This window comes from Diceros bicornis, chromosome X (genome assembly GCF_020826845.1).
Source record: "Diceros bicornis minor isolate mBicDic1 chromosome X, mDicBic1.mat.cur, whole genome shotgun sequence".
Taxonomy (NCBI): Eukaryota; Metazoa; Chordata; class Mammalia; order Perissodactyla; family Rhinocerotidae; genus Diceros; species Diceros bicornis.
Genome location: NC_080781.1, coordinates 99483323 through 99509702, shown reverse-complemented (window position 1 = coordinate 99509702; position 26380 = coordinate 99483323). Strand labels below are relative to the sequence as shown.

The 26380-nt window shown below is 39.0% G+C and overlaps 1 protein-coding gene across 2 annotated transcripts in view; it reads right to left on the bottom strand.

Moving 5' to 3' along the window:
* The window catches only part of RNF128 (ring finger protein 128), an 80262-nt gene that overhangs the window by 41169 nt on the left and 12713 nt on the right, over positions 1 to 26380 (bottom strand). The window contains exon 1 of one of the 2 annotated variants that reach the window (XM_058536449.1): positions 7948 to 8657. The exons of the other annotated variant lie outside the window; for it this stretch is intronic. Coding sequence (XP_058392432.1) covers positions 7948 to 8440 — 493 coding nt within the window. The 5' untranslated portion in view covers positions 8441 to 8657. Of the gene's footprint in view, positions 1 to 7947; positions 8658 to 26380 lie in introns of those variants that run through there. 2 annotated transcript variants of the gene reach the window in all.

The following is a 26380-nucleotide window of genomic DNA, read 5'->3' as shown; positions in this document are numbered from 1 at the left end:
CTGAAATGATAATGATTAATATCTTGAGAGAAACATATACATCAACAAGTGAGTTCTACTACCATCTTCTTTCAAAAAAGTCAAACTAAATAGAGTTAACTCAAAATCATTGATTTGTATCTAACTTGAGCATTCAAGCATTAAAACCAAATAAATCACAACTAGGTTCGGAACCTAACAGCCTCCATCGAGTCAGGCATGAATCACCAAATTTTCTTTTAGGAAGAAATCAATATTGTTAACAAGCCTATGGGTAAATTTAAGCAGTAACCATATGCCACGATGTAGAGAAAGACAATACATACAGCCAAAAGAGAAAAGACAGAATAGGAAATGGAATAATAACAAAGAGCCCTTGTGCTCTGCTTTGCCCATAGGGCTCCAAAGTGGGTGTTAACAGCAAAATGTGGCAACTCTGAACTGGCTTAGTAGCTGCGTCAAAAAATGCATGCATTCTGGGGCTGGCCCGGTGGTGCAAGCAGTTAAGTGCGCGCGCTCCGCTGCGGCGGCCCGGGGTTCGCTGGTTCGGATCCCGGGCGCGCACGGACGCACTGCTTGGTAAGCCATGCTGTGGCGGCGTCCCATATAAAGTGGAGGAAGATGGGCACCGATGTTAGCCCAGGGCCGTCTTCCTCAGCAAAAAAAAAAGAGGAGGATTGGCGGATGTTAGCTCAGGGCTGATCTCCTCACAAAAAAAAAAAAAAAAAAAAAAAAAAAAAAAATGCATGCATTCTGTTCTTGGAAATAACTCCTTACAGTATGTAGCTGAGGATCACCACAGTAACTAGCTCCAGTGCAGTAAAGGAGACTGTTTCTGTGGGTGACTAGGTTCCTACCACATGCTCCAAGAGGTTATTCTCTCAGGAGATAAAGGTGACAATTGTGCTGCTTCAAAAATTCTTCATCTTGGGGTGTGAGGTAGTCTTATAGGGTTCTGGTACTGTTCTGTTTCTTGATCTAGGCGCTGGTTACACAGGTGTGTTCACTTTGTGAAAATTCACTGAGCTATACACTAATGATTTCTGTACCTTTTTGGTATGTATGTTATACTTCCATAAAATTTACATATACTCATCCCTAGGCAATATTTGTGGTACCCTATCAAGTAAACTCTGAGGAAAACCCCAGCAATAACTTACAGTTCAGTGGCCATCATGAAAAAGAAAAGCCACTTTAGTCAATGAGGTGCTACTCAACCAAGCAACAAGGAAACTGGGTGCAAACCTCATTTATGACAAAGACATCACCTATAGGAATATTATGGGAGAAAAGCAACTAAAACTCAAATGGCTATCAAACCTTTCAAGAGACCAAAGCCACAAGAGGCAGTGCCTATGGGTTATACCAGATCACGTTTATGGCTAGTAAGTATATTTTTACATAAAGCTCTGTGGAGCATATTTTTGTTTTAAATGTTCCAATTCATACCACTCCCCGTCTCCATTTCTGTACTTCCTTTCTGCTAGTTAATGGAAGAGAAGCTCAATCCCCGCCCCCCAGCCAAAGACCACTACTTTCAATTTGTAAGAGAACACTCTTTCTATCTTTGATTACGTGGGGAAATGATTACAATAACAAGCAGGATACAAAACTGTATATACAGTATATAATTATAATTCTTTAAATAATATATTTGCACAGCAAAAGGAAAAAACACGACAACAAAAACAACCCAAAATGCTAAAATGATTGTATCTATGGATTTTTATGTGTTCCTTTAAATTGTCTGTTTTCTTAATACTACATAACACTCATGAAAAAATAACCATTATGATAAAAGTAGGATATAAAACTATACCTATACATGGAAAGAGAGACAAGAAAGAATATTAATGACGCTATCTCTGTGTTGTGGAATTATGCATATTTATATTTAGTTTTATGCTTTTCTGTATTTTCCAAGTTTTCTGCAAGAAGCATGATTAATTAATTTTGTAATCAGAAAATAACTTAGAAAATATCTTTCATACTCTCCTCTATTTCCTCCATTTAAGCCTGGGAACAGAGATTAAATATGGCATTCTGTCTGAGATAATATACATCTTCTAGGGACTGGGGGAAAAAGTTCTTTATATGCTTAGAAAAACAATTTGCTCATCAAGCTATATTTCTTATTCTGCTTTTTTTTTTTTAAGGTTTTTGTGTTATGGAATTCCACATTCACCAACTTGTTCAGTGGACGCATTTTAATTGGAGACATAAATTGAATGCTGGTGTAAATCAAAAAAATAGAACAGGGAAAGTTCAATGTAAACTCATTGTCACTATTTTTTTGTTATCATTTTGCCCTTAAAAACCCATAAACGGTTCCATGATGGTGATCAGCATAAAAATTAGAGAGCTTGCAATATGAAGCATTTGTACACTCTTATTCCTCCTACTTTACCTTAATTATTTTGTATATTCAGGCAAGAAGCACAGTACCTAGCACACAGTAGACCCTTGATAAATACTTAGTGAATTGAATTTCAATCCCCTTCCATTAGATACTTTTCTAGTGAATCTTATGACCCTCTGGCATTTTTGGATATTTAAGGCAACTCAACAGGCATTTCCAGAGCACATACAGTACAAAGATTCCTATGGGGAATATGAAAATTAATAAAAAATTAAAATTATTATAATCTAGGACGAAGGTAAAATATATAAAGAAATAACTACCAGTAAAATGCAGAAAGTACTATAAGAGATGGAGTGCTATGGGAGCAAAGAGAAGGGATTATTTTGATTTTGTTGCAGGCTGTGTTGGGAAGAGGAAAAGAAGTAATTAAGTAAAGCTTCAAAGATGAGGAGGCATTTATGTTGTGCTTTGAAGGACCAGGAAATTTTTGTCCATCAGAGCTGAGAAGAAAAGCGTATGGAGGCAAAAGCAGAAGTACGAGATAAGGAAGGATAATGGGAAAGATAGAGAATGTTTAGGTATCAACATGAGAAAAGAAGTATATAAACCTTCAAAAGTAGGTTGGGACTGGATTATTAAGTCTTGTATGCCATGCTGGAAAATGTAGTCTAAAATTTATAAGTAATGGGCTTTTGAGCAATGGCATGTATGGTGTGTGATGAGAGCTGTGTTCCAGTGTCAGTGTGGAAGAAGAACTGGAGGGAAGAAATGACTGGAGGCAGGGAGACCCATTAGGAGGCTAAGCATTTGTTCCCAAGAGAAGACCTAGGAACTGAAAGCAGGGTAATAACAGTTGCAAGGGAGAAAGGGACATATGTGAGAAGATTAAAGTGATGGAATCAACTGGATGTGGGAGTTACTTATTGGAGGGAGAACGTTGGGGCCTGGGTGTGAATGCAAGGAAGAGGAGGTGTTAGATGAAGGAATTAATAAAAAAACAGAAATGAAACAAAAGAAAGGCAAGAGACTTCTTGGGAAGGAGTTTCAAAGAAGGAGTGGTCAACAATATCAAACACAGTACGCAGATATGAAAAAGGATGTATCTGGAAATGGATTTTGGAATGGTACCTTACATTGGTAAATCACCATCACCCAATCCCTTCTCATCCTCTTTTGAACCACTCACTCTACTAAAAAAGGTTATTTTCTAAGTCAATGTCCTAGGAAAAAAACAGAATAAAACTAAATGTAAAGTAATTGAGAAGGAATTGGGTGGTGGTATATCAGTGTAAAATACTATCCCAAAGTCCTTCATGAATGGAAAGAAGATTGATAGTTTGAGGGAGAAGCAGTTATTTGAGAAAAGAATAACAAACACATGTGGGCCAAAGATCATTTTCTTGTAAAGAACTGAGTCTACTCACCGTCTTCCTAAAGAGTTAAAATTAGTTTTTCAGGTAATGTGGACTTTGAAATACTCTCGGCTATTCATTTTCCAATTATGTACTACAAACATAAGATCCAATTTTCATTTTCTAAAATACATTTAACTATCTTAACTGTGATAAAAAAATTATAGTAGCTTCCTATATGCCAGGCACTGTTAAACGCTTTATCTGTATTATCTCATTTAATCCCAGCAACCTTATGAGGCAAGTTTATTATTATGCCCATTTTACATAGGAGAAAATTGAGACTTAGAGAAGTAAAATAACTGGCCTAAGATTTTAAAAATAGTAAGTGGCAGAGCCCGACCTCTTAATATGCTCCACTGTCTTTCAACCATGTATACAAACAAGTGTTTTATATATCCAACTATATCCCATTGGAGACCACCAAATCATTAACTTAAACTGCTTGGTTCATTCACTTTTTTACAGCCCTCAGGAATAATACTTCTCCCGCCATCCCTCTGAATGTTTCAAGCTCTTGTAAATGTGTCATGGATTACGAAGGCTGTAGCTCTGCACAGGTCTTTCAATAAATTCATGCCTGCACATGTTGACTCAAGTAAAATTGTACAAGCGCATACCTACACCACTTCATCCTGTGGGTTGTGCTCAATTAGACAGGATGCAAGGCTGAGGCCCATCTGCTTGGCGAAAGCAGAACAGGTAGTCGCGCAATAACAAGAACATGCGTAACGTGTCTCATCGTGACAATCCTACATTTTTTTGTGTGTGAGGAGATTAGCCCTGTGCTAACATCTGCCAATCTTCCTCTTTTTTTGCTGAGGAAGACTGGCCCTGGGCTAATATCCGTGCCCACCTTCCTCCACTTTATATAGGACGCCGCCACAGCATGGCTTGCCAAGCAGTGCATTGGTGCGCGCCTGGGATCCCACCCGGCGAGCCGCAGTGGAGGGCGCGCACTTAACCGCTCGTCAGCCCCATAATCATACATTTTAAATGACTTTAGTGCTTACTCTAAGTTTTTGCTTCTTCTTCTTATCTGATTTTCATATTTAAGATAAGAAGTATGAATAGGGATTAAACTTTGAAACCAAAATTTTCTCCTAATTTTCTTCCAGGTTTCTCGATCAATTTGATTGAAAAATATCCCGAGATTGCAAGACAAGCTGTTAATAAACATCTATCATTTGCAATTATTTATGCGTGTGAGTCAGGATTTTCTGGATACTTTGAAAGCAAAAATAATATACAGAAATAAACTGCATGGATTGATGCAAGGCTACAACTACCTTTTGTGAAATTTTGGTATACATAAAAGCAGCCTCATTTTCCTAATTGATTGCTCTTATTTAGTGGAGTTCTCGCCAATAAACAAAAATTTTAAAACAACTGTTCTAAACCAGTTTGTTCTGTTAACTTGAAACAAATGGGTCTTCATGGTCACAGGACTGTGGAGAGGTGAGAGTGTGGATGCTCAGCACAAACTCAAACAAAAGGCCAACAATTCAAGCAGAGGCCCCTGTGAGAGTGGGTGAAGAGAGATTTTGTAAACAAAGATGACAGCAATGGTTTTTCCACATTTGGTGGCCATTGTGTAATTCATGGGAATATATACTGAGTTAATCTAAATCTCAGTCCTACCTCTCTGCCACTAAGATCCAAGATAAGTCATTTTTGACCAGAGATTACAGTGAACCCTAGGATTACTCTCAGGAATGAGCAAAGCAAACAATACAGCACTTTGCAAACAAATATTCAACAACACACACGGATGAAATGCAAAGTGATTTTTTCCCCGTGTTAAATAGTAGTTTCTCCAGAAATTCAAGGGGGGAAAGGTGATTCCATACCTCAAGTAACTAGCTAGCTTCTTTAGTTAGCTAGCCTAAAGGTAAACTTTGCTATAGTCATCATCCCAGATAATAATAAATTTTTAAAGTATTGAAATATCTTTCTGAATGTAGTTTAAGTGATCAATATTTAGAGCTTTATTTCTATATAATAGCCTGAAACAAAACAGCCATGATTAGATTCCCAGTGTATTCAAGTCTTTAAACTGACAGTTGCATAAGCATATATTTATAAGAAGTAATTTTTTGCATCTTGTTAGCAGTAACCTGTTATAAAAACTAACTTTAACTGAGTGTTTATTATCTGCTAAATCGTTTACATATGTTATCCTTAATAATCACAGCAATGTAAATATCATCTCCATCTTACAGATGGGGAATCTAAGATTCAGTAACGTTAAATAATCTGACCAAGGACACAAAGCTATTGTGTGGTAAATCCAGAATTTGATTCCCATTCTTGACTACAATGCTTGTGCTTTTCCTAGTACACCATACTGTCTCTCAATAAAGTATAAGATATATGTAGAGTGCCTGGCACATAGTGGGAGCTCAACAAAAATTAATTTTATTGTCCCCTAAAATTATCAGATAAATATAAGCTTATATGCCTAACAGAAGTAGGATGAAAGCAGTCTAAATAGGAACTCTCTAATTAAAGAGTACTCTTCAATTCCAAATCATTCATGCAAATGAATGTCATTTGGAGGCGACAAAGTCAAACCCTTGCATTTAGGTAGCCAATTGAAACATAAGGACTTTAAAATTTACCAAGTCCTTATTCTTCATTTTTATTAGCCTTTAAAAAGTAATTTCATTCTAATCAACGAATTATCAACCAAGAGAGATACAGCTGCTCCTTTAATCAATATAGAATCTAAGAATCACAGCACTTTAGAGCTGGAAGGGATCTTAGAGTTCATCTAGTTCACTTTTGTCTCTGCACACCCTGCCAACTTGGCCTCCACCTCCTACCTCTATACTATCATTTGACTAGGGAGTAACTTGTACAAGGTCACAAAGCTGATAGAGGCAAAGAAGGGACTAAAAAAACTTAAATCTCCTGAGTTCCAGTTCAGTGCTCTTTCCATTATGCCACCCAGTCACTCAATGCAAGTGCTCTCTAGGTAGGGCCAGACATACTGTTTTAAGAAAAACAAAATCTATAGTAGTTAAATAAGCAGATTCATCTCTCCTGTGACTATTAAAAGGCTAATCCTATCAGTTAACCTTTACTGAGAAGGATGATGTGTCCAATTCTTTACAGGCGTTATTTCATTTCATCCTTAAGGATGACCTGTGGGAATAGTTCTTTCTTAGTTCTTTCCCATTTGATTGACGAGGGAACCCAGACTCAAAGACTTAAATAAGTTGCCTAAGGTCACAGGACTAGTAAGCAATGGAGCCGGAATTTAACCAAGGTCTGACTTGAGGCCCAGCTCTCAACAACTATGATATACTGCTATTACATGTCTTTCTTTTTCTCCCCCAATTTTTTTCTTTGTCCTTTGGGGCTTAGGATCACTCTACATATGGTATAGACAAGGAATCACAAATAGGGAGAAGGTTTATGGAAGGACAACTAAAGAGGAAAAACTAGTAACCGACATAATTTCCATACATTTAAGACCTATCTGGACTACTTTTTCCAAAGTCTAGGCCTTTGCTATTCTCATGCATAAACCTCTTCTTTTTTCAATAACATTTATCATCTGTTTTGCCACTCAGTAACCTAAATCAGATTTTTCAAAGGCAAACGAAAGCAGTGATACCAGCAATCACCTGAGACCCCTGGGCAGGGAAGAGCTCAAGAGCTAAGCAAAGTTTCCACCAAAACTGCAATGAGGTTAACAGGACACAGTAACACAATCTTGTACCTGATACTAGGAAACATGGAGAGAAAAACAGGGAGAGAGGAGGGAAAAATCTGCTGTGGGCCTGAGGTTGTTAAACAGGAAAAGAGTGAAGAACGGATTTCCAGGGAGGCTTCTCCTCAAAGCCAATACCCACCACCAATTAACCCAAGGCAAGGCACCCTTGTGAAACACCAGGAAAAGGCGACGCAAAGAGCCCAAACAGTCCTTCTCGAGTTGCCAGCCTCCGCACTCCGTTTGTCTTATTACCGTTTTCCACCAGAGAGGCAAATTCTGAAAAGATTTATCCGCCCAACCCCCACGCAGGGTGAATCTCGGGGAGGAGAGGACCCTGCCTCATTCGGTGGGGACAGAAAGGGCACTCGTTTTCCTTCGAAGCAAGGGGATAGGGGAAGGAGAGAAGTGAGGAAAATAAGAGAAACTGGCCTTGGCAGGGGTTTGATGGGGCGCGATTTAGTAGGTGCACTCACCCGGGTGAGACATGGGGATGACCTCATTGCGGGTCCCCGGGAAGTTAAAGATGACGGCTCCAGACGCCCCTCTCTCGTAAGCCAGATGGATCTTGTCTGCGAAGGTGCAGCCCCCGCCGCGCTGGATGAGGGCCAACCAAGAGACTTGCACGGTGCTTCCCCAGTCCCCCGGGACCGTGGGCACCGTGAAATTCGTGTGCGGGTTACAGGCGTTGAGCGCACCCGGCCCGTCCGGCGGTACCAGGACCCCAGCCACGGGCTCGAGCGGCGAATCCTGGCCGTACACGCCCTCCTCGCTCAGCTCCCACACGGTGCGGTTCACTCCGGTGTGCGGAACCCGCCAGGACACGTTGAGGTACGCGGTCCACACTGCTTCGGCTCCCCGGGAGCCGGGGGCATGCGGACTCAGAGCCAGCAGAAAGCACCATGCCAGCAATCGGGAAAAGTCGCAGCCACCACGGCAGGAGACCCTGGCCCCGGGCGGCGGCCCCATGGTGAGCGCGCTCTGCGGTTCCCTAGGGCCCCTGGCACGCGCCCCCCTAGCTCTTGTCAGGACCCCGGCCTTGACCAGGTGCGCGCCAGGTGGGGAGGGGGCGGGGACAGACGGGCGCGCGCGGTGAGCTAGGTCGCAGCGGAGAGGCACGTAGCGTGGGTAGAGATGTTGCCGCAGACGCAGCGCTTCGCAGTTCCAGTCCTCTTCGCTACTGCTGCGGCCGCGTCGGGCTGTGGGGCTGTAGCATGAAGCTCCGCCCAGACGGCTGGGGGTAGAGGTGGCTGGGAGGGAGGAAAGGACACTGCAGGATCCGCCTCTTAAAAGGGTAACAGGATGGGCAGGCGTTAGAGTAGGATCTGAGGCTGTGTGGCCAGGTGTGTCGTGTCGTTTTATGAAAAATGGACAAGCAAGGAACTATAGAATATGCGAACATGAAAGCTCTCTGGTAGGATTCGAGTCCGTTTTGGATTGCAAGAATACATTTTTTCCCTCCTAATATTTGCCTAAAGGGCGTTTCAGGCTTAAGATGCCAGAATGTGAAAGTACTTCTGAAAAGCGCAGATCCGAAGGGTCTGAGTCGTAGTCAAAAGAATTTGGGTAGGTGGGTGGTACTGGGGGCAGGATGTTTACTGAGTCTCTAAAGGGGGGGAAGGGGCAGGAAGAGAGCGTTACCTTTTTTTTTTCCTTTTTACCTTTCCCCTCTCCTGCTCCAAATAAGCGTCATACCTGTGTATTTTCTTCTCACCCTTACCCCATGCTAAATATACTGCATCAGAAGAATATACCACTTCTAAAAGTAATCTTAGTCCTCAAAAAAGAATTACCATTTTCACACACCTCAGGACTGAGCCTCTCTTCTTCATCTTCCACAAACCAGGTTTACCCAAATGGATATGTCTGTGCCATTCATGACCTTAACTACATAATCTTTCTTCATTTTCCACTAACTAAAAGGAGCCTGACCCACCCTGGCAATTCACTCATGGTACTATTGCATTATGATTTCTCCTTGGTTTAAGTGCACAATTTTTATCTATGCTGTCAATTATTACATTTAGTAGGTGCTCAATAAATATGCATTGGATTAAACTGAATTAACACACCTGCTGTCTAACAGTTATGGATAACTTTTTGCCTGGGGAAAATTACTTCTCTGTGCCCAGGTTTCCTCATCATCTGTAGAATGAGGATAATAGTAAAGTTACAATAGTGTTGTTCAGATGATTACATGAGTTTGTACATGTAAAGCACTTAGAACAGTGCTTAGCAGAGTGTAAACATTATATCTGTTAAGTACTATTATTATTAAACCGGTACAGGGACCCAATACTTTTTAAATAATCTTAAAGTTGTTACTTTGAGGTAATAATCAAAGAAATAATATTCAGGATGTTCAGTTTTAGCCACTTTTTCAATTAAAAGTAAGTTACAGTAAATTTACTTTATCCAGCCCAACATTTTTTAAATTCCTGATCAGTCAGTCCCCTCAGTTCCTGGCCCAAAATTTACTTAATCAATATTATTCCCCCAAATTAAGCATGGGACAGTTCTGCATTTGATACTGTTATGACTTGAGAGAAACTAGAGAAAAATTAATACCATAACCAAACAGCACCTAGACTCCAAATAAAAGGGCAATTCTGTGAAACATGAACCCTAGGTATTGAAAGGGGCTTTAGAGATCAAGGGGGGTATATGGGGTCAATAGCATGGCACCCCCAACTACTGATGATATTAATCTCTGAGATACTAATTACCTAGAGGGAAAAGAAAAGGGTAGGATCAGCCATCTCTAAGAAATGGTACAATTCTAGAAATTGTCTGAATTTGTTGGTGAGGAACACTCAAAATTCAATCAATATTATCAGCATGACAATCAACTATATTGTACCTTGAAGAAACAATGTGTTCAAAAGAGATCATTTATAAGGTATCTACAAGAATGAAATTTGGAGAGACATATGTGAATATTCATTCATTCTTTTCTTAAATATTTATTGCACATCTACTATATGCCAGCCATACGCTAAGCATTGGAGTAAAAAATCAAATAAGACATTAACTCTGCTCTCAAATAGCTCATAAATTAGCTTTGATGAGACAAACAAGCAAACTGATAATTGCCATATAGAGTGCTATATGTATTTAGTGTAAGTGCTGTGATAGAAGTATTCATAGGGCAGTAGTGGATAATAGAGAAACCTAACCCAGACTGAGAAGTAGGGAAAAGCTTTCCAGAGGTTACACCTGTGCTGAGTTTGAGAGTGTCAGCCTTGCTATGCAGAGAACAATGCAAGGAAAGCATTGAGGCATGAAGCTGAAAATGTTGGGAAACAAGTACTACAGGCTCTATAAACACAAAATGACTGGAACTCAGAGTACAAGAGATAAAGTTATAGACGTACACAGGGGTCAGTCCTTGAGAGTCCTTTAGGTAAAACTAGGGAGTTTGGACTTTATCCAAAAGCAAGGAGTAACATAATCAGGGTTTAAGCAGGGAGTAATATAATAAGATCTGAATTTTAGAGATCATTATGGCTTCTCTGTGGATAATAGATTAGAGGAGTCAATAGAAGCAGGGAGCCCACATAGAAGATTGTTGGCAGTGCTCCAGGTGAGAGATGAAGGTGGCCTGGACTAGACAGGTAGTGGAAATAAAGAGAAGTGGACAGGTTGGGAATGTATTTTGGAGGTGGAATCAACAGGACTTGTTTGGAGGATGAAAGAGAAGAGTTAGCAATTGCTCTGAGGTTTTGGCTTGGAAGACTAGGTAGCATTTAATCAGGAGGAGGGTTTTAAATGTGTAGGAGGGGTAGAAGGAGAGATGAGTTCAGTTTAGACATGTTGATTTTGAGGTACCTGTGATGTAACTAGGTAGAACTGTCTGGTAGGTAGTTGGATTTGCTGATTACTGAACACCTACTAAGCTCAAGACACTAGAGAGGCATGGGTATACAGAAACAAAAGGAAACAGTCTCTGCCCTCAAGTCAGAGAGGTAACCAGGAAATAACAGTACAGTGCAATAAATGTTAGGACTAAGAAAAGCATAGGGTGCTATGGCAACATGTGTGGCTGAGTCTTTAAGAACAAATTGAGTTAATCAAGCAAAGAGAGTAAGATAGTCAGGCATAGGCTATAGTATATTACATGAGAACACCAGGGAACATTCAGGGAACTAACATTCAGTAGTTAGGTATGGCTGGGATGTAAGTTGCAAAGGGGGAGCCAAGGGAATTGGAGCTGGTCAAGTAGGTTGTGCAAGAACATGAAGAGTTTAGAAAATATGTTAAAGAGTGTGGACTCAATACACATGCACACACATGCGTGCACACACACATACATAAAGTAAATAAGGTGAAATGATAACAATTGTTGAATCTAGATGGTGGGTATATAGGTGCTCGTTGTACTATTTTTTCAACTTTTCTCTATATTTTAAACTTTTTGTAATGATGAGTTTAAAATTCTGAATTTATTTTGAAGTCGTTGAAGCAAATGAATGATTTATCAAACCTAGGCTTAAATCGATCATCTGAATTGTATGAGGGCAAGACAGGAGGCAGAGAGACTAGTGAGGATGCTAACATCCCCAGTACTATTCTGGAGGTCTAGCCCAATTGTGGAAGTAGAGGTATCAGACTATTATAGCTTGATGACATGAACCATTAAAATCATCCTATGAACTCCCCTTGCTACAAGTCCATCCTCACCAAGCAACCTTCTTATTATCATTTAGCTCCTCGGGTAAATATGCCTACAGGGAGATAATGCACTAATCAGCAACACTAGTATCTGGTCCACTTGGAAGTTATTCTTCTCATTATAAATTAATCAATTGGCATTCTGGCTTATACATTGGTCTCCTGTGAATTTGGTTAAGTATGAGTCAGTCCCCAGGAGCCCAGTCTCTGTTCCTACTACCAATCAAATTTCAAAGTTTACAGAGCTAAGAACCAGACTGTAGGTTATGACCGCATCAAAGTCTTTCCACTCTATGGAGATTTGTCTGGGTAACTCTGGCTTTCCCTAACCATATCCCTCTGTCTCACTGTGATTTCTTTTCAAACTGCAACAGAGCCTTGCTACTAAGATTGAGGTCTGTTGATCGGGAACATCAGCATCATCAGGGAGCTCGTGAGAAATGAAGAATCTCAGGTCCCACCCCAGACCTGCTGAATCAGAATCTGCATTTTAACAAGATTCCCAGGTGATTTGTACACACATAAAAGTTCGAGAAACCCTGGGGTAGACTAGAGTATTCCTGCTGGGTAGCCAGCATCCAGCCTCTGCTTGAACACTCCCAGTGTCAGAGCTTACTACCTCAAAAAGCATCACATCCTGAGTAGTGCTACACTTTTCTTATTGGAAAGTTCATGTAAGTGTAGTTTGACTTGGCTTCAGTCCTTCTTCCTCCTCCCACCCAACTCTTCCAATCCCAGGTCCCCAGAGTTTCCATGCTACTCCTGGCTGTATTGCCACCCCACCAGCGCCTTTGCTTTGAGCAGTTTCCCTGTATCGACCGCACCTCATTCCTGACTCTCAACCAAATGTACTAGTCCTAGATGTATTCCCTCAGGCTCTTACTGTCTCTAAGGCTAATAACAGCTACTGTTCATTGAGCATTTACTATGTGCTTTACATGCATTATCTCATTTAATCCCCACAACCATCCATTATTATCCGCATTTTCAGAAGAGGAAACTGGCTCAGAGAGAATTAGCAACCTACCTAATCTCGTATAGCTAGTAACAGAATCAGGATTCCAGTGCACTTCTGACTCTTAAGTATTAATAGCTGATAATGACTCAGTATCTTCCCCCTGGAGAGTGGTATTTGAATTTTAATATTGCCTTATACCAAAAAATAAAAAAGTTCAAGTGAAATGTTTCTTGTATGCATTTCAGGCACTGTGACCAGTGAGGGAGATATGTTTGGGCCAGGAGCCTTTTTGAATTCCTCAAATCCTACCACAAAGGCTAGCCCTGCCAAATATTTGTATCAGCAATGCTGAACTGAAAGCTGCCCTGAGCAGTGTACTATCTAATGATGAACTGATAAACAGAGCAGCATTCTGCAGAAGCAACAGCAGGGCACCATTGTGGCCGATTAAGTTTCCAATCACATTGAGTTTCTGCAGAGGCACATAGATGGACGATACTGTTCAGCCTTTAACATGTCTGCAAGAAATGAGATGTCACATCTGGCTTCTTACCATTAAACAAATGGCAAAGCACCATCTGGGACAACTAGTGTCCTGGCATCTAAGCAATACCGTGGCTACACAGGTCGACAATATAGTTGTAGGGAATGTGTAGAGAAGGGGTGGCAACAAATTTCCATTCTAGGAAGTTGCTCTATGGATAGCAAGAAGAAAATGATGGGGGTGTGGAGAGAGCGAGCAGCCAAACAAAACAAAATGAAAAGCCCAAAATGTGATACTGCAGCATACTTTCAAATAATATAGCATCACTTGCAAGTGCAGGCAAACCTCAGTCAGCTCAAGTAGGTATACAGTCATTTGAAAACAGGATTTTTTAAACAAAGCTTTCATGCACTCAAAAAAAAGAAAATTTCAGAGAGGGACTTGACTACAGTAGGTGTGCTATATCTGAAACTAAGAGCAGTCTTCTCATATCCATAACATTAATAACTACCACTGAGAGCCTACTGTGGGCCAGGTATGTTATACCTATGAGATAAGATTTATATGCTACATCTTACAGAGGAAGAAACTGAGGCTCAGGTTAAGTAACTTGCTGAGGTCACCCATGATAACTGAATGACAATTAGAATTTGACCCCATGTCTTAGTACAAAACTACACTCTTCCTATTATACCACTTTCCACTCTATACAAGACTACCTTCAAAAGTAGAGGTAGGAAGGAAACATATTTATTGAGAACCTACTATGTTCCAGACACTTTACATGCATTAATTATATCATTTGATTCTTACAGCAGGTAATAAAATACTATTACAATTGCCGTTTTTCAGATGAGGAAAATGAGGCTCAGAAAGGTGAAGTATATTGCCAAAGGTCACACATCTAGTAAGTGGCGGAGTTGGAATTCATAGGAAAGTATGTTTGACTTCAAAATCTATGCCATTTTCACTCTGCTGTACTACCTCTCTACATACACAGTGAGGATATTATTACAAGGTGGAAAGAATGGGTGTTTTTCAGCTACGTTCAGTAACACATTTTAGCATACTAACAATCTCCTCACTAGAGTTCCCTGATTTCCTGCTGAGCAGCCCCAGGATCCTAGATAACAGACATTACAAGAGTACATTTAGTGAAGTGCTTCATCATCATTTATAAATGTCTGCATCTTCAGTTGTACACACTCGCTCACAGGAGTGTGTGCAGAGGAGTGCCTGAACATGTATTATGTGTTTATGTCACTGATGAAAACTGGTACAGAAAGAAATTGTATTGATGGAGGACAATGCAGAAAATTTGAGCTAAATTGTGTCAACTTGATTGCTACTGGGGGATCAGATTAGCTATCTTAAGTTTGGGGAGATGACTGAGGGGATCCCAGATTGCTAAAGAAAGATAAGAGTGAGGAAGGGCCCAAGGCATGGGGGCAGGAATGGCTTCAGGGGAAAGTTGGGCAGGAGAGGTGCTGGAGGGAACAGTGGACATGAGTGGTTTTTACCCTCCACCGTGGTATCAGGACAACCTACTTGGGAAACTCATCCTGTCTCATACAGTCTCCTCTCTTTCCTTTTCAGGTTTCTAGTAAGATGAAGATTTCAAAAGAATTAAATCTGTGACCACAAGAGATTTATGTGTATATGTTATGAAAAGAAAGAAAAACAATTACTTGGGGAAAATGGGAGAGAAAAATGTTTTTAATGAATTGTACCCTACAGATATGACCACCTATTTGAGGTTTACTTCCAATCCATTCATGCTACTCAGTGGACTAGATCCACAGAACTCCCCCATTCCAGTCTCTGATGTTATTTTTAACTTTGCCGTTGACTGGTTATGTGACACCAAGGAAGTTTCTCTTTCTTCTTTCTCAACTACAAAATAGGGAAAATAATAATGAAAAATTGTATAGATATATTTTGAACCACTTAATGTTCCTTCAGATTAAAGCCTAACAAATCAGATAGTGTATCTAAAATAGATATCTATGAGGGCCGGCCCTATGGCTTAGCGGTTCAGTGCACGCGCTCCGCTGCTGGCGGCCCGGGTTCGGATCCCGGGTGCGCACCGACGCACCGCTTCTCCCGCCGTGTTGAGGCCGCGTCCCACATACAGCAACTAGAAGGATGTGCAGCTATGACATACAACTATCTACTGGGGCTTTGGGGGAAAAATAAATAAATAAAATAGATATCTATGATCTTGCCACTGCCTAGGACAGATGACAGAAGAGCTGTAGAAGGGAGTGGGCCTGGCAGGCATGGAGAGTATCAGTTTACTAAATTAAGGAGGAGTTAAGTTCTTAAAAATGCACATAGGCAGTGAGTTTTTTTTAATCTACAGGCAGAATAGGATTCATTTTTTAATAGGATACTAATTTGATAATTCCTAGTAAAGCTGGGGCTTCTGAAAAGCAATTTAAGAATAAACATACTTATATTGTAGTGCATAATCACAACCACCTACTGAGGCCAAGGCTAGCCTCAGAAGCTAGTGTCTGCCTGAGTGTGGGCAAAGGCAGCCTTTGTATTCCAAGGGGCAAAGTCACAAATTCACAGCTGCCAACTATATGCATTAGGATTAGCTGCAGCTGGCCAGGGCTCAAAATTGATCAATAACTCGGAGTAAACAAGTATCTGGCAATAAGTGACCAGGTGCTAGCACATAGTTTAGACAACTGAAGTCGGCTGGCTTACCACTCATGATTCACACAGTAATTAAGTTTTGTCACACCAGAATTAGATAAGTGTTATGGTTATGTTGGTTGCAAGAAACAGGCAAGGGACAAGCAGGCCTTCAACAGAAGGGTATTTTATGACTACAAAAATTACTTTGGTTTGACTTCACCACAAATCATGCAGTATAAAGTATAGGAACATTAACGAGGAAAAACACTAATGGGCACATCAAAAGGAAAAAAAATGCCCAGATTCACTGAAGCACAGCACACTCTGGAATCCATAAAATCAGTTCTCCCTTAGCTGACAACCTTCCAATTAGCAGGGGGTAGGTACACTTTTTTCTAAGTCGTCTCTGTGTAATTTTGGGTGCAGATAGCATCAGTATACTTCGTTTTCTTCATAGCAAACTAGTTCAGACGCAGAAGTCAGTGACTGCTTAATATTCTGGATGTTGTCAACTCTGGAGCCACAGAAAGTCTTCTACTAGAGGCAATGAAGTGGCTCAGCAATGTTTGTTTTTTGTGGGAAAAGAAAGAGAGAGCAGAAATTGAAAGCCTGAGCTCTTGTTTGTTTGAAGAAGAGGCGCGTCAAGTTTACCTTCAGTGATCCCAGCAGTTCATTAAATGTCTTCATCTTTCTTAGGTGGTGACAGTTGAGGTGCTTAGAGACCTGATTAGGGCATATGTTTGGGCCCTACACAACGTTTAGGGCACAGCACCTTGCTGGCTTTAGGACCTTCTATTTGGTTGGATTTCAGGCAGGATGAAAACTTTCCGGCAAACACATTCCAGGAAGCAGGCTATCTTATATCAGGGCTTTCAATTATGCCCCACATAAGGCATTTTCAGCAGAGGTTTTCAAGTTCCAAGACAGAGGTAATAGTCAATTGCTTAAGAGTAGCGTACTGGAAAGTGGATTTTTAACGCCTGCTGTAATCCAGCTTTCTTTTTAACAGGATCTTACCTCTGTCACTGCAAGTTGTGTTTGGTAGCAGTGAACAAGCAAAGAACATGAAGACTTTCTGGGGAAACAAATGTGCTAGACTAATGCCACCTGATCACTGTAGTCAGCATACAAATTTAGGAATAAAATATTTTTATTTATCTTGACCTTTTGGCTATCGGACGTACAAAATTGTAAGTGATAAGCATCATTTGGCATACAGGAATTATAATTTTCTCTTTTGGAGTTTCAGTGATTTAAAAGAAAATTAACCCCTTCTCTAATTTATTCACTAGAATAATAAATATTTTTTAGAGCTTCTAATGTCTACAAAGTCTTATGATAGTTGCTGGGGAAGATAAAAATGCAACAAGGTCTCTCCATTAAGTATCTCAGTCTACTGTGGGGTAAATTATCAAGAAAAATGTTGTGGGCCCTCTCTTTGTTTTTGCCTACCTGCATCTCGATTATCAGCAATACAAGCTTTAATTGAAAGCATAGTCTAATCTCAATTGTCTATTAATGGAGAAGAGAAGTGATATTAATTTTTCTCTTAGACTATTATAATTAGCCTTCTAATTGATCTCCCTCCCCACTCCAAATCATCCTTCATATTACTGTCATATTATACTTTCTAAAACGTAGCTATGATTATGTCACTTCTCATTGAATATTGAATAAAATATAAATTTCTAAACTTGGAAGGCTAGGCCCTCAACAATCTAGGTCCATCTGACCACTGCCTCCTTTACACCTCCACTGTATCTGATACATACCTGTATTAATATATAGCACCTTCCATCCTATGCTGCATTTATTTACTTACATACCTATCCCCTCCATCAGAGACTGAGCACCTTGAGAGGAGAGACCATGTAGTTTTCTTCTTTGTAGCCCCAGCTTTTAGCCTGGCACATTAGAGTACGTTTGAAGAGCAAGTAAATGGATGGCAAGAACTGGAGGGCAGGCTAGCTAGTTTGCTGGCTAGCTGGTATGAATTATTTCCCACAGTTTTTGTTAAGGTATAATTTACATACAGTAAGATTCACCCCTTTTAGTGTACAGTTCTGTAAGTTTTGACAAACATATGCAGTCGTGTAGCCACTATCACAGTCAAGATATAGAACAGGTTTATCACCCCCCAAATTCCTTCATGCTTTGCCTTTATAGTCAACCTCCCCACCTTAACCCCTGGAAATACGTCGTCTGTTTTCTGTCCCTATGGTTTTGCCTTTTCCAGAATGTTACATAAATGGAATCATTAGTATGTAGCTTTTTGTGTCTGACTTCTTTCACTTATCAAAGTGCATTTGAGATTCATCCATGTTATTGCATTGGCATGACATCTAAACAAGAGTGGTCGGAGAGATGGGTGCTGTGAGGGAGTACAAAGTCCTGTGTGAGTATAGAGGCAGGAATGTTTTCTTCTGACTTAAGGAATTTGGGTGGATTTCATGGAGAAAGTAATATCTGAGCAGGGCCTTAAGGGATAGGTGGGATTGTTATGGGTAAAAATGGTGAAGGAAGATATTTCAGTAAAGGATATAGCAGGAACAAAAGTTCAGAGTCAAAGGCAGGCCCCATGGCTTAGCGGTTAAGTGCATGCGCTTCGCTGCTGGCGGCCTGGATTCGGATCCTGGGCGCGCACTGACGCACCTCCTCTCTGGCCGTGCTGAGGCCGCGTCCCACAAACAGCAACTAGAAGGATGTGCAACTATGACATACAACTATCTACTGGGGCTTTGGGGAAAAAAAGGAGGAGGATTGGCAATAGATGTTAGCTCAGAGCTGGTCTTCCTCAGCAAAAACAGGAGGATTAGCATGGATGTTAGCTCAGGGCTGATCTTCCTCACACGCACACAAAAAAGTTCAGAGTCAGGAAAGAACAGAGTGGATTTGGGGAACATTATTTCAGTTTGGCTAGAGCACAAGAGGAGAAGTAGTGGGAGATAGGGCAGAAAAGGTAGGTTAGGGCTTTGTTGACCTCGAATAACATATTTGGGAATTTGGTCTTGATTTATTAGGCAGTGGACAGCAATTGCAGGTTTTTGATTCAAGCTCTTTTTCAAGGAGAGTAATATTTCTGCCTACAGGTAATTCTACTGCCCTGCCTGAGCTGAGGTATATTGCTCTCTGTCAGGGTGAGTATACAACTGTGACTCTTAAAACAAGGCAACAAATGACATCTAAATATATCAAAAACATACCAAGGATATAAAATATCTGCACGACTGGTACTTGCTAGAAAATGTATTCATGAAATGACTGACTCCAATACCTACCAAAGGCTCTCTTATCTCTCCATTCATTTGTATTCTCTCAATTCGCTCTGTGGTCAAGGTATCAAAAAGCCAAGCATTGTTCCTGCATCCTATTTTCCTAGTTCTCCACAGAAACATCTTCACTGGGGTAAGTAAAAATTAATGTTAGGTCTTCTGTCTTACAGATAGCCAATAAAAATATCCCAGTTGAACAGCATTTCTTTCTTTTGTTAAACCATATTATCCACTGATATTACTCAAATTCCTATGAAAAAGAACCCATTCCAATATTGGATGCTTTTTTTCTGGGACAGGAACAGACATTTCACCAAAGAGGATATACATATGGCAAATAAGCACATGAAAAGATGTTCAATATCATTAGCCATTAGGGAAATATAAATTAAAACTACAGAGTCATATCATTGCATACCTACCAGAATGGCTAAAAAAAAAAAAATGTGATAACACCAAATGATGGTGAGTGTGTGGAGAAACTGTATCACCATACACATACATTGTTGGTGGGAATGTAAAATGGTACAGCCAATGTGGAAAAGGTCTGGCAGTTTTCTTATAAAACTAAACATGCAACTACCATATGACTTAGCAATTTCAGCTATGGGCCTTTATCTCAGATAAAGAAAAATTATGTTCACCAAACCTGTATATGAATGTTCATAGTAGCTTCATTCATAATTGCCAAAAACTGGAAATGACCCAAGTGTTCTTCAATAGGTGAATGGTTAAACAAACTATGATTCATCCATACCATGGAATAATACTTGGCAATACAAAGGAATGAACTATGAATATATGCAACAATCTGGATGAATCTCCACAGAATTATGCTGAAAGAAAAAAGCCAATCCCAAAAGGTTACATACAGTATGATTCCATTTATATGACGTTTTTGAGATGAAAAATTATAGTAAATGGAGAACAGATTAGTGGTTGTCCAGAGTTAAGGAGAGGGTGTGGGGTGGAGGTGTGTGTGGCTATAAAAGGGTAACATGAGGGAGCCCTGTGGTGATGGAATTGTTCTGAATCTTGACTATGGTTGTGGTCACATGAACCTACACAAGTGATAAAATCGCATAGAATATGCAAATAAGTGCATGTAAAACTAGTCACATCTAAATAAGGGGGGGTGGATTGTATCAATGTCAATTTCCTGGTTGTGATATTGTACTATAGTTATATAAGGTGATACCTTTGGGGGAACTGTGTGAATGGTATACAGGATCTCTATTTCTTACAACTGTATTTGAATCTACAATTTTCTCAAAATAAAAAGTGTTTTAAAAAGAGGAATATGTGTTGGTTGTAGAAATGTATAAAACATTACTTGAATATAATGTCAGGAAATTATTTTTGTTTGTTTTTTGTTGAGGATTTGGATGTTTTCTTATGCAATAAAGTTTGAAAAAGTAAATAGGGGCTGGCCCGGTGGTGTAGTGGTTAAGTTCGCGTGCTCCACTTCAGTGGCCTGGAGTTTGTGGGTTCAGATCCCGGGTGCAGACCTACACACCACTCATCGAGCCATGCTGTGGTGGCGTCCCATATACAAAATAGAGGAAGATTGGTACAGATGTTAGCTCAGGGACAATCTTCCTCAAGTGAAAAATAGAGGAAGATTGGCAACAGATGTTAGCTCAGGGCCAATCTACCTCACCCCCCCAAAAAAACCAAAAACACACAATAAAATTCACCGTGTTTCTAGTTTTAACTATGTTATTAGGAAACAGAGAGCCCAAACAGGGGCAACTACTGCTTCTGCTATAGTGATTCCTAATCTTTTTTGAGAGTTAGAGTAACTTCTGAAAATTTGATGAAAACTATGTACAGAATAAATGAACATACACAATTTTGTGCACAATTTCAAGGAGTCTTATGGACCTCATGAAGCTTATCCAATGACCCCGTGTTAAGGTTTATCTACTGCTATACTTTCAATATGGTGACCAATAGCCTCATGTGGTTATTTTAAATTAAATAATATTAAAAATTCAGTTCTTCAGGCACATTATCCACATTTCAAGCACTCAATAGCCACAGGTAGCTTGTGGCTACATATTGGACAGCACAGAGATAGAACTTTGTATCACTGCAGAATGTTCTATTGGACAGTATTGCTCTAGAACATTTAGGATAAGATTTACTTTATTTTTAAAAGATCAACTCCATGTACTTATAACTTCAAGAATAATTCAGCTGCATAAAGACCCTGTGTGACCCATCTGTGTGCTTCCAAGGACCCCAGCCTAAGAACTCCCTATTTAGATGGATTCTATTTTATCCATAAATGTCTTATTTTGTATTGGGTTTAGCCAAGGGACTAATTTAAATCCCCTTTGAATTAGGTAGGATATAGATCCTAAATTTTTATCATTTCAGTTATTATATATAATGGCAGAAGAAGACAGGGCTGGCACTTGCAAATAGGAAGAATTGTTTGCAGTGCATAAAGTATTTTTGGAGGAGAACATAGATGCAGATTAATAGATATTAGGAGATAGTCAAGAGTCAGGCTTATCTACATAACACCAAAACAGTTGGTTAAAAGTGGAACATTCGGTTGTTTTGTTCAACTAGTATCTTTTATTTGTTTTAGTGTCATGTAAATATATATGATACTAACTGTGGAAAAGGGTCATTAAAATAGAAAAGGGGGAAGAGCAAGATTTTAAATGCTGTGATGGGAAAATAAATAGCTGATTTCAGTAACATTTTAGATGTGTAGGGAGAAAAAAAGTGGAGAAAATGTAAGGGAACTTGTGTCTCACAAAGTAGCTTTTTGGTTCATTGTATTTTGTCAATCATTTAGGAATAGAAGGCCTTCATGCTTAAATTGGTAGTCATTTACCAAAGCTCTAATGATCTTTCTCTTATTAGAAGAATTATATTCTTAAAATGTAAACACTATCCTTGCCTTCCTGCCTTTTGCCCTCAAATATTGAAATCAACATTTTTCTTTTTTGAATGGAATTTCATTTTCCACCTAAAGCTAGGTACACACCAGAATTATTATATTGAAGGTGTAGTTTTCTCAGGGTCCTTGTTTATTAGTTCCCTAAAAATTGAGTTAGATCTCAATTATAGATTCTAGTAGATGAGAAGCAGCGATGTAGATAATACAAAAGAGCAGATAATCAAAAAGACACTTGAAGTTGGCTTTGAAATGCATTTTTCAGTATATTTTTATGTTATGTTTTATGCAGGCATTCCCTTTAGACCTATAAGAGGTGACTCTGAAGTAGCTTCAGTGATCAAAGAAAGTTAGTCTGAGATTTAAACACTGCCAGTAGACTAGCTGCCTGCAAATAATTAAGTTAATGGCATAACTTAGCATATTTATATTCTGTATATCACCTTACTCCCATGAGCATGTAACCATTCAAGACAATATATGGACTCACTGGTCTTATTCATTTTGGGAATTTATTCACATCTTCAAGGTGCTTGGTTTTAAAGTAATCAATTAGATTGATTTTTGTTTTATTCAAATCGATTTGGCTGACCTTGACAAACTGAGTATCTTGGTGTTCTCTTAATTGAAAGAGTTGCCATATGGTGTCAGAAGACATTGGAAATTTTAATTCAGATGCCAATATTGCATGTTACTGTTTAAATATGCTTGAGACAAGTACCAAGGTGTTTGGATTAGTCATAAAAATGCTCAATGTGCCCTCTGCTGGGCCTTTTCTTATAAGGTTGGAACAGAAAAATGCTGTGTCATCTGGTTGTATAGTGAGTTGAGAAAAGGAATTCCACTATAACTATCACATGCGATGAATAAACCCTCAATACAAATTGACAAGTCTTTCTGGCACAGGTAAGTCTGGCTCACTTAGCTAGTTTCAAAAGGAAGGTTTAAAATGCTATCTAGAACCAAAGAAACTAAAACTTTGTTACGTGCTTAGGAACTCCCCTGTGTTTTATGAAATAAGATAATCGTATTCTCAGGTAATCTCTCCATCAATATGTAAACCAACTAAATAATTCTACCATTATTACACTATTGTGTAATTATTACATTATTATGTAAACCAACTAAATGATTCTGCCACAAGAGGTTATCTGTGAAGAGGTGGATTTTAATTCAAAAACTTTGCAGGGTTTGCAAAGATGCATTTCCACCTCCTGCCCCCATCCTGGGGTTTTATCTGAGGCTTAATCCTATAAATCAGCATGTATTCCTATAAATTAGGTGGATGTTTTGCTTATGGAGAAAAACAGGGAATTAGATTCAGTATTTTCTTTAGCAAAAATTATTTATATATTTTTCTTGGATCAAAATATTTTTTAACATCCTATGTGGTAAAGTAACAAATATCCAGAAAGTATCTTCCCAACAACTTCTTTCACAGTCAAATGGGGTTGTACACAGTTCAGATGTATAAATTGTACACATAGCCACATTTTAGTTGACCACATATTCCTGCTCATAGCTTCAGAAGAAGCAAATTATGAAACTAGATGGAATCTAGAGAGACTGTTGTTTCTGCTCTCTCCAGCACCAACTGGCACTCAAAAAATAGAACTGGCCAGAATATAGCTGTCTATTTTCTTTATGAATTTCTCCCTAAGGCACCAAGATCAGCTTTTCATGCCCCAAGAGTCAAAAAAGTTTTCATTTTATCAAAGTGAAACTTCTTCTGGACTCATTTAAGTCAATGCCCTCAATTAAATCGTTGTTCTCTGAGTTTTCTAAAACATCATCCTCAACTGCTTACACCATTAACAAAATAAATAATAACAGGTGCAAAACTAATGCTTGGAACACTAGAAATTTGCCTTTTGGTGTGTATTAGTCTTCACTGCTTTCCTTTTGTTATGGATGTTAGCAGTATGTCAAAGACAAGGGTGAAACTGACTCAAGGACAGGAAAACAAATATATTAAAGGAATTGGGATTATCTTTTTTTCCTATTTCAGTAGAACATGGTACTATACTGTTTAGCCTCTCAGAAGTCAGAATACAATCTATGCAGTAATTAAATTTGTCTGAAAGTAAATTTAAGACAGTGAGATGTTTGTTTTTGCCATTTTTTTTGGCTGAAAGCAAAGAAGTTTTGAATTACCATTCTACTTTGAGTAATATTCTTTCTCTCAAGTGCAAATAGGGTATGTGATTTGAGAAGACATTTTAAAAAAATATACTATCTCCAAGATCTTACTGTAAGGAAATGGAAATATTCTCATAAGAAGTTATAGCATAAAAATGTCCCAAATGAACGTCAAAAAAACGCAAAAAAATACCACAACTTCATGGTTTTAAAATTGAAGTAGAGGTTAAGGGCATAGGTCAGTTAAATGGAAGCCTAAAGTACTAGATTTGTAAGGTATTACTGCTTGAAAGAGACATATTTTGTCAGTATTTACCACTTTACTAACATATTAGGTATTCACAGAGTGAGGATTAATGGGCTGTGGACATCTATTTCTTCAGAGAAGTATTAATAGCATATCCAGTATTTTAAACAATTTTCACAAATGAACAATGTGGATATTCTTTTAGATTTAAATTTTTTCATTGCCAGAAGTACAGTCCCAGCATACAGAATAAAGAAAATAGAACTCTACTTTCATTATTAATTTTTTTGCAAATAGGAGTAAAACTTTACTAAATTAGACTTGCTTGAAGTTGGCCAGTTCTATAATTGGAATTATGGAATTGAGTAATATTTCATTATTTTGGAGAAAGGCTAGGACTCATTCTATGATGAAAGGAAATTCATGGTATATATAAGTTCTGCATTGGGAACAGTTACCTTGTACAAGAAAGCCAATTTTTGTAGTGCCTTAGGAAGTATTCATTTACATAAAAGTAATTGGACTATTAATTAAAATCATTTACATTGTTCTTTGAAGCAGATTTCTATATTTCATTAGCTTTGATTATGTTACTGTATATGTCTGAAAAAATATTTTAAAAACACTCTTCCATAGTTCAGAGATTTCCTGTCAGATAGGCATTTCTCTTGAAGTTTTAACAAAATACAAAATGCAGCTTTATTATTTTCAAGTAATACAATAACACAAATGAATTGCTACTAAAATGATGCCAAAGAGAAGCACTGCTGGATATCCTTTAGTGAATAGGCAAAGATTGTTTGCAGGAAAAATAGTTGCTTTTATGTACTGCTTAAAAAGAGTTTCTATTCTCTGAAGGCAGTTAATCATCTCCCCACTCCTCTAAGCGCCAGCGCCACATTTTTAACTTAGATTAAACACTGGTGAGAATTAATGAGTTTTTTATTATACTCTACCCAAATTCACATAGTAGGATGCAGATTGCTACATCTACAATAGCTTATATAAATAAGTGAAAGAGTAATATATATTTCACAATATTGTTCAGTGAAACAAGACCTGAACTAGAATCTGGTTCCTTCACTCCATGACCGTGTGTGGGTGTAAGCATTCTGTGTAGGTGTGTGAATCACTGGTGGTAATCTAGGCAGTTCCTATTGCCAGAGCTTTATATAGAAGCAGCCTAACAAAGAAGTAATTTCCTACTGCCAGCTGAAGGTAAGGCACCCAATAGCTTCAGGGAGAGGCAATAGAGATAAAAAGAACACTCTGTTAATAGCCAGCAAAGCTGTCATTAAGCTGAGGAACTCCAACTTTTGTGGTGTTACCACACTCCATTGGCTTCAGAATTGTGAAGTAGGTAATATTTATTTGGGAGAGCATATACTTGTCTTTTCATTCTCATTCATTCATTCATTCATTCAGCAATGAGGGCCTAGTGTTAGTAGTCAGTGACTACTGTGCTGAGTGCTATGTATACTGAAATGAATGAAACAAGGTCTGTGGGTCTCCAGCAGTCTAGTACTGCTTCCAGGTCATACCTCACCCTATCTGCTATTTTGCACTCAAGTCACTATC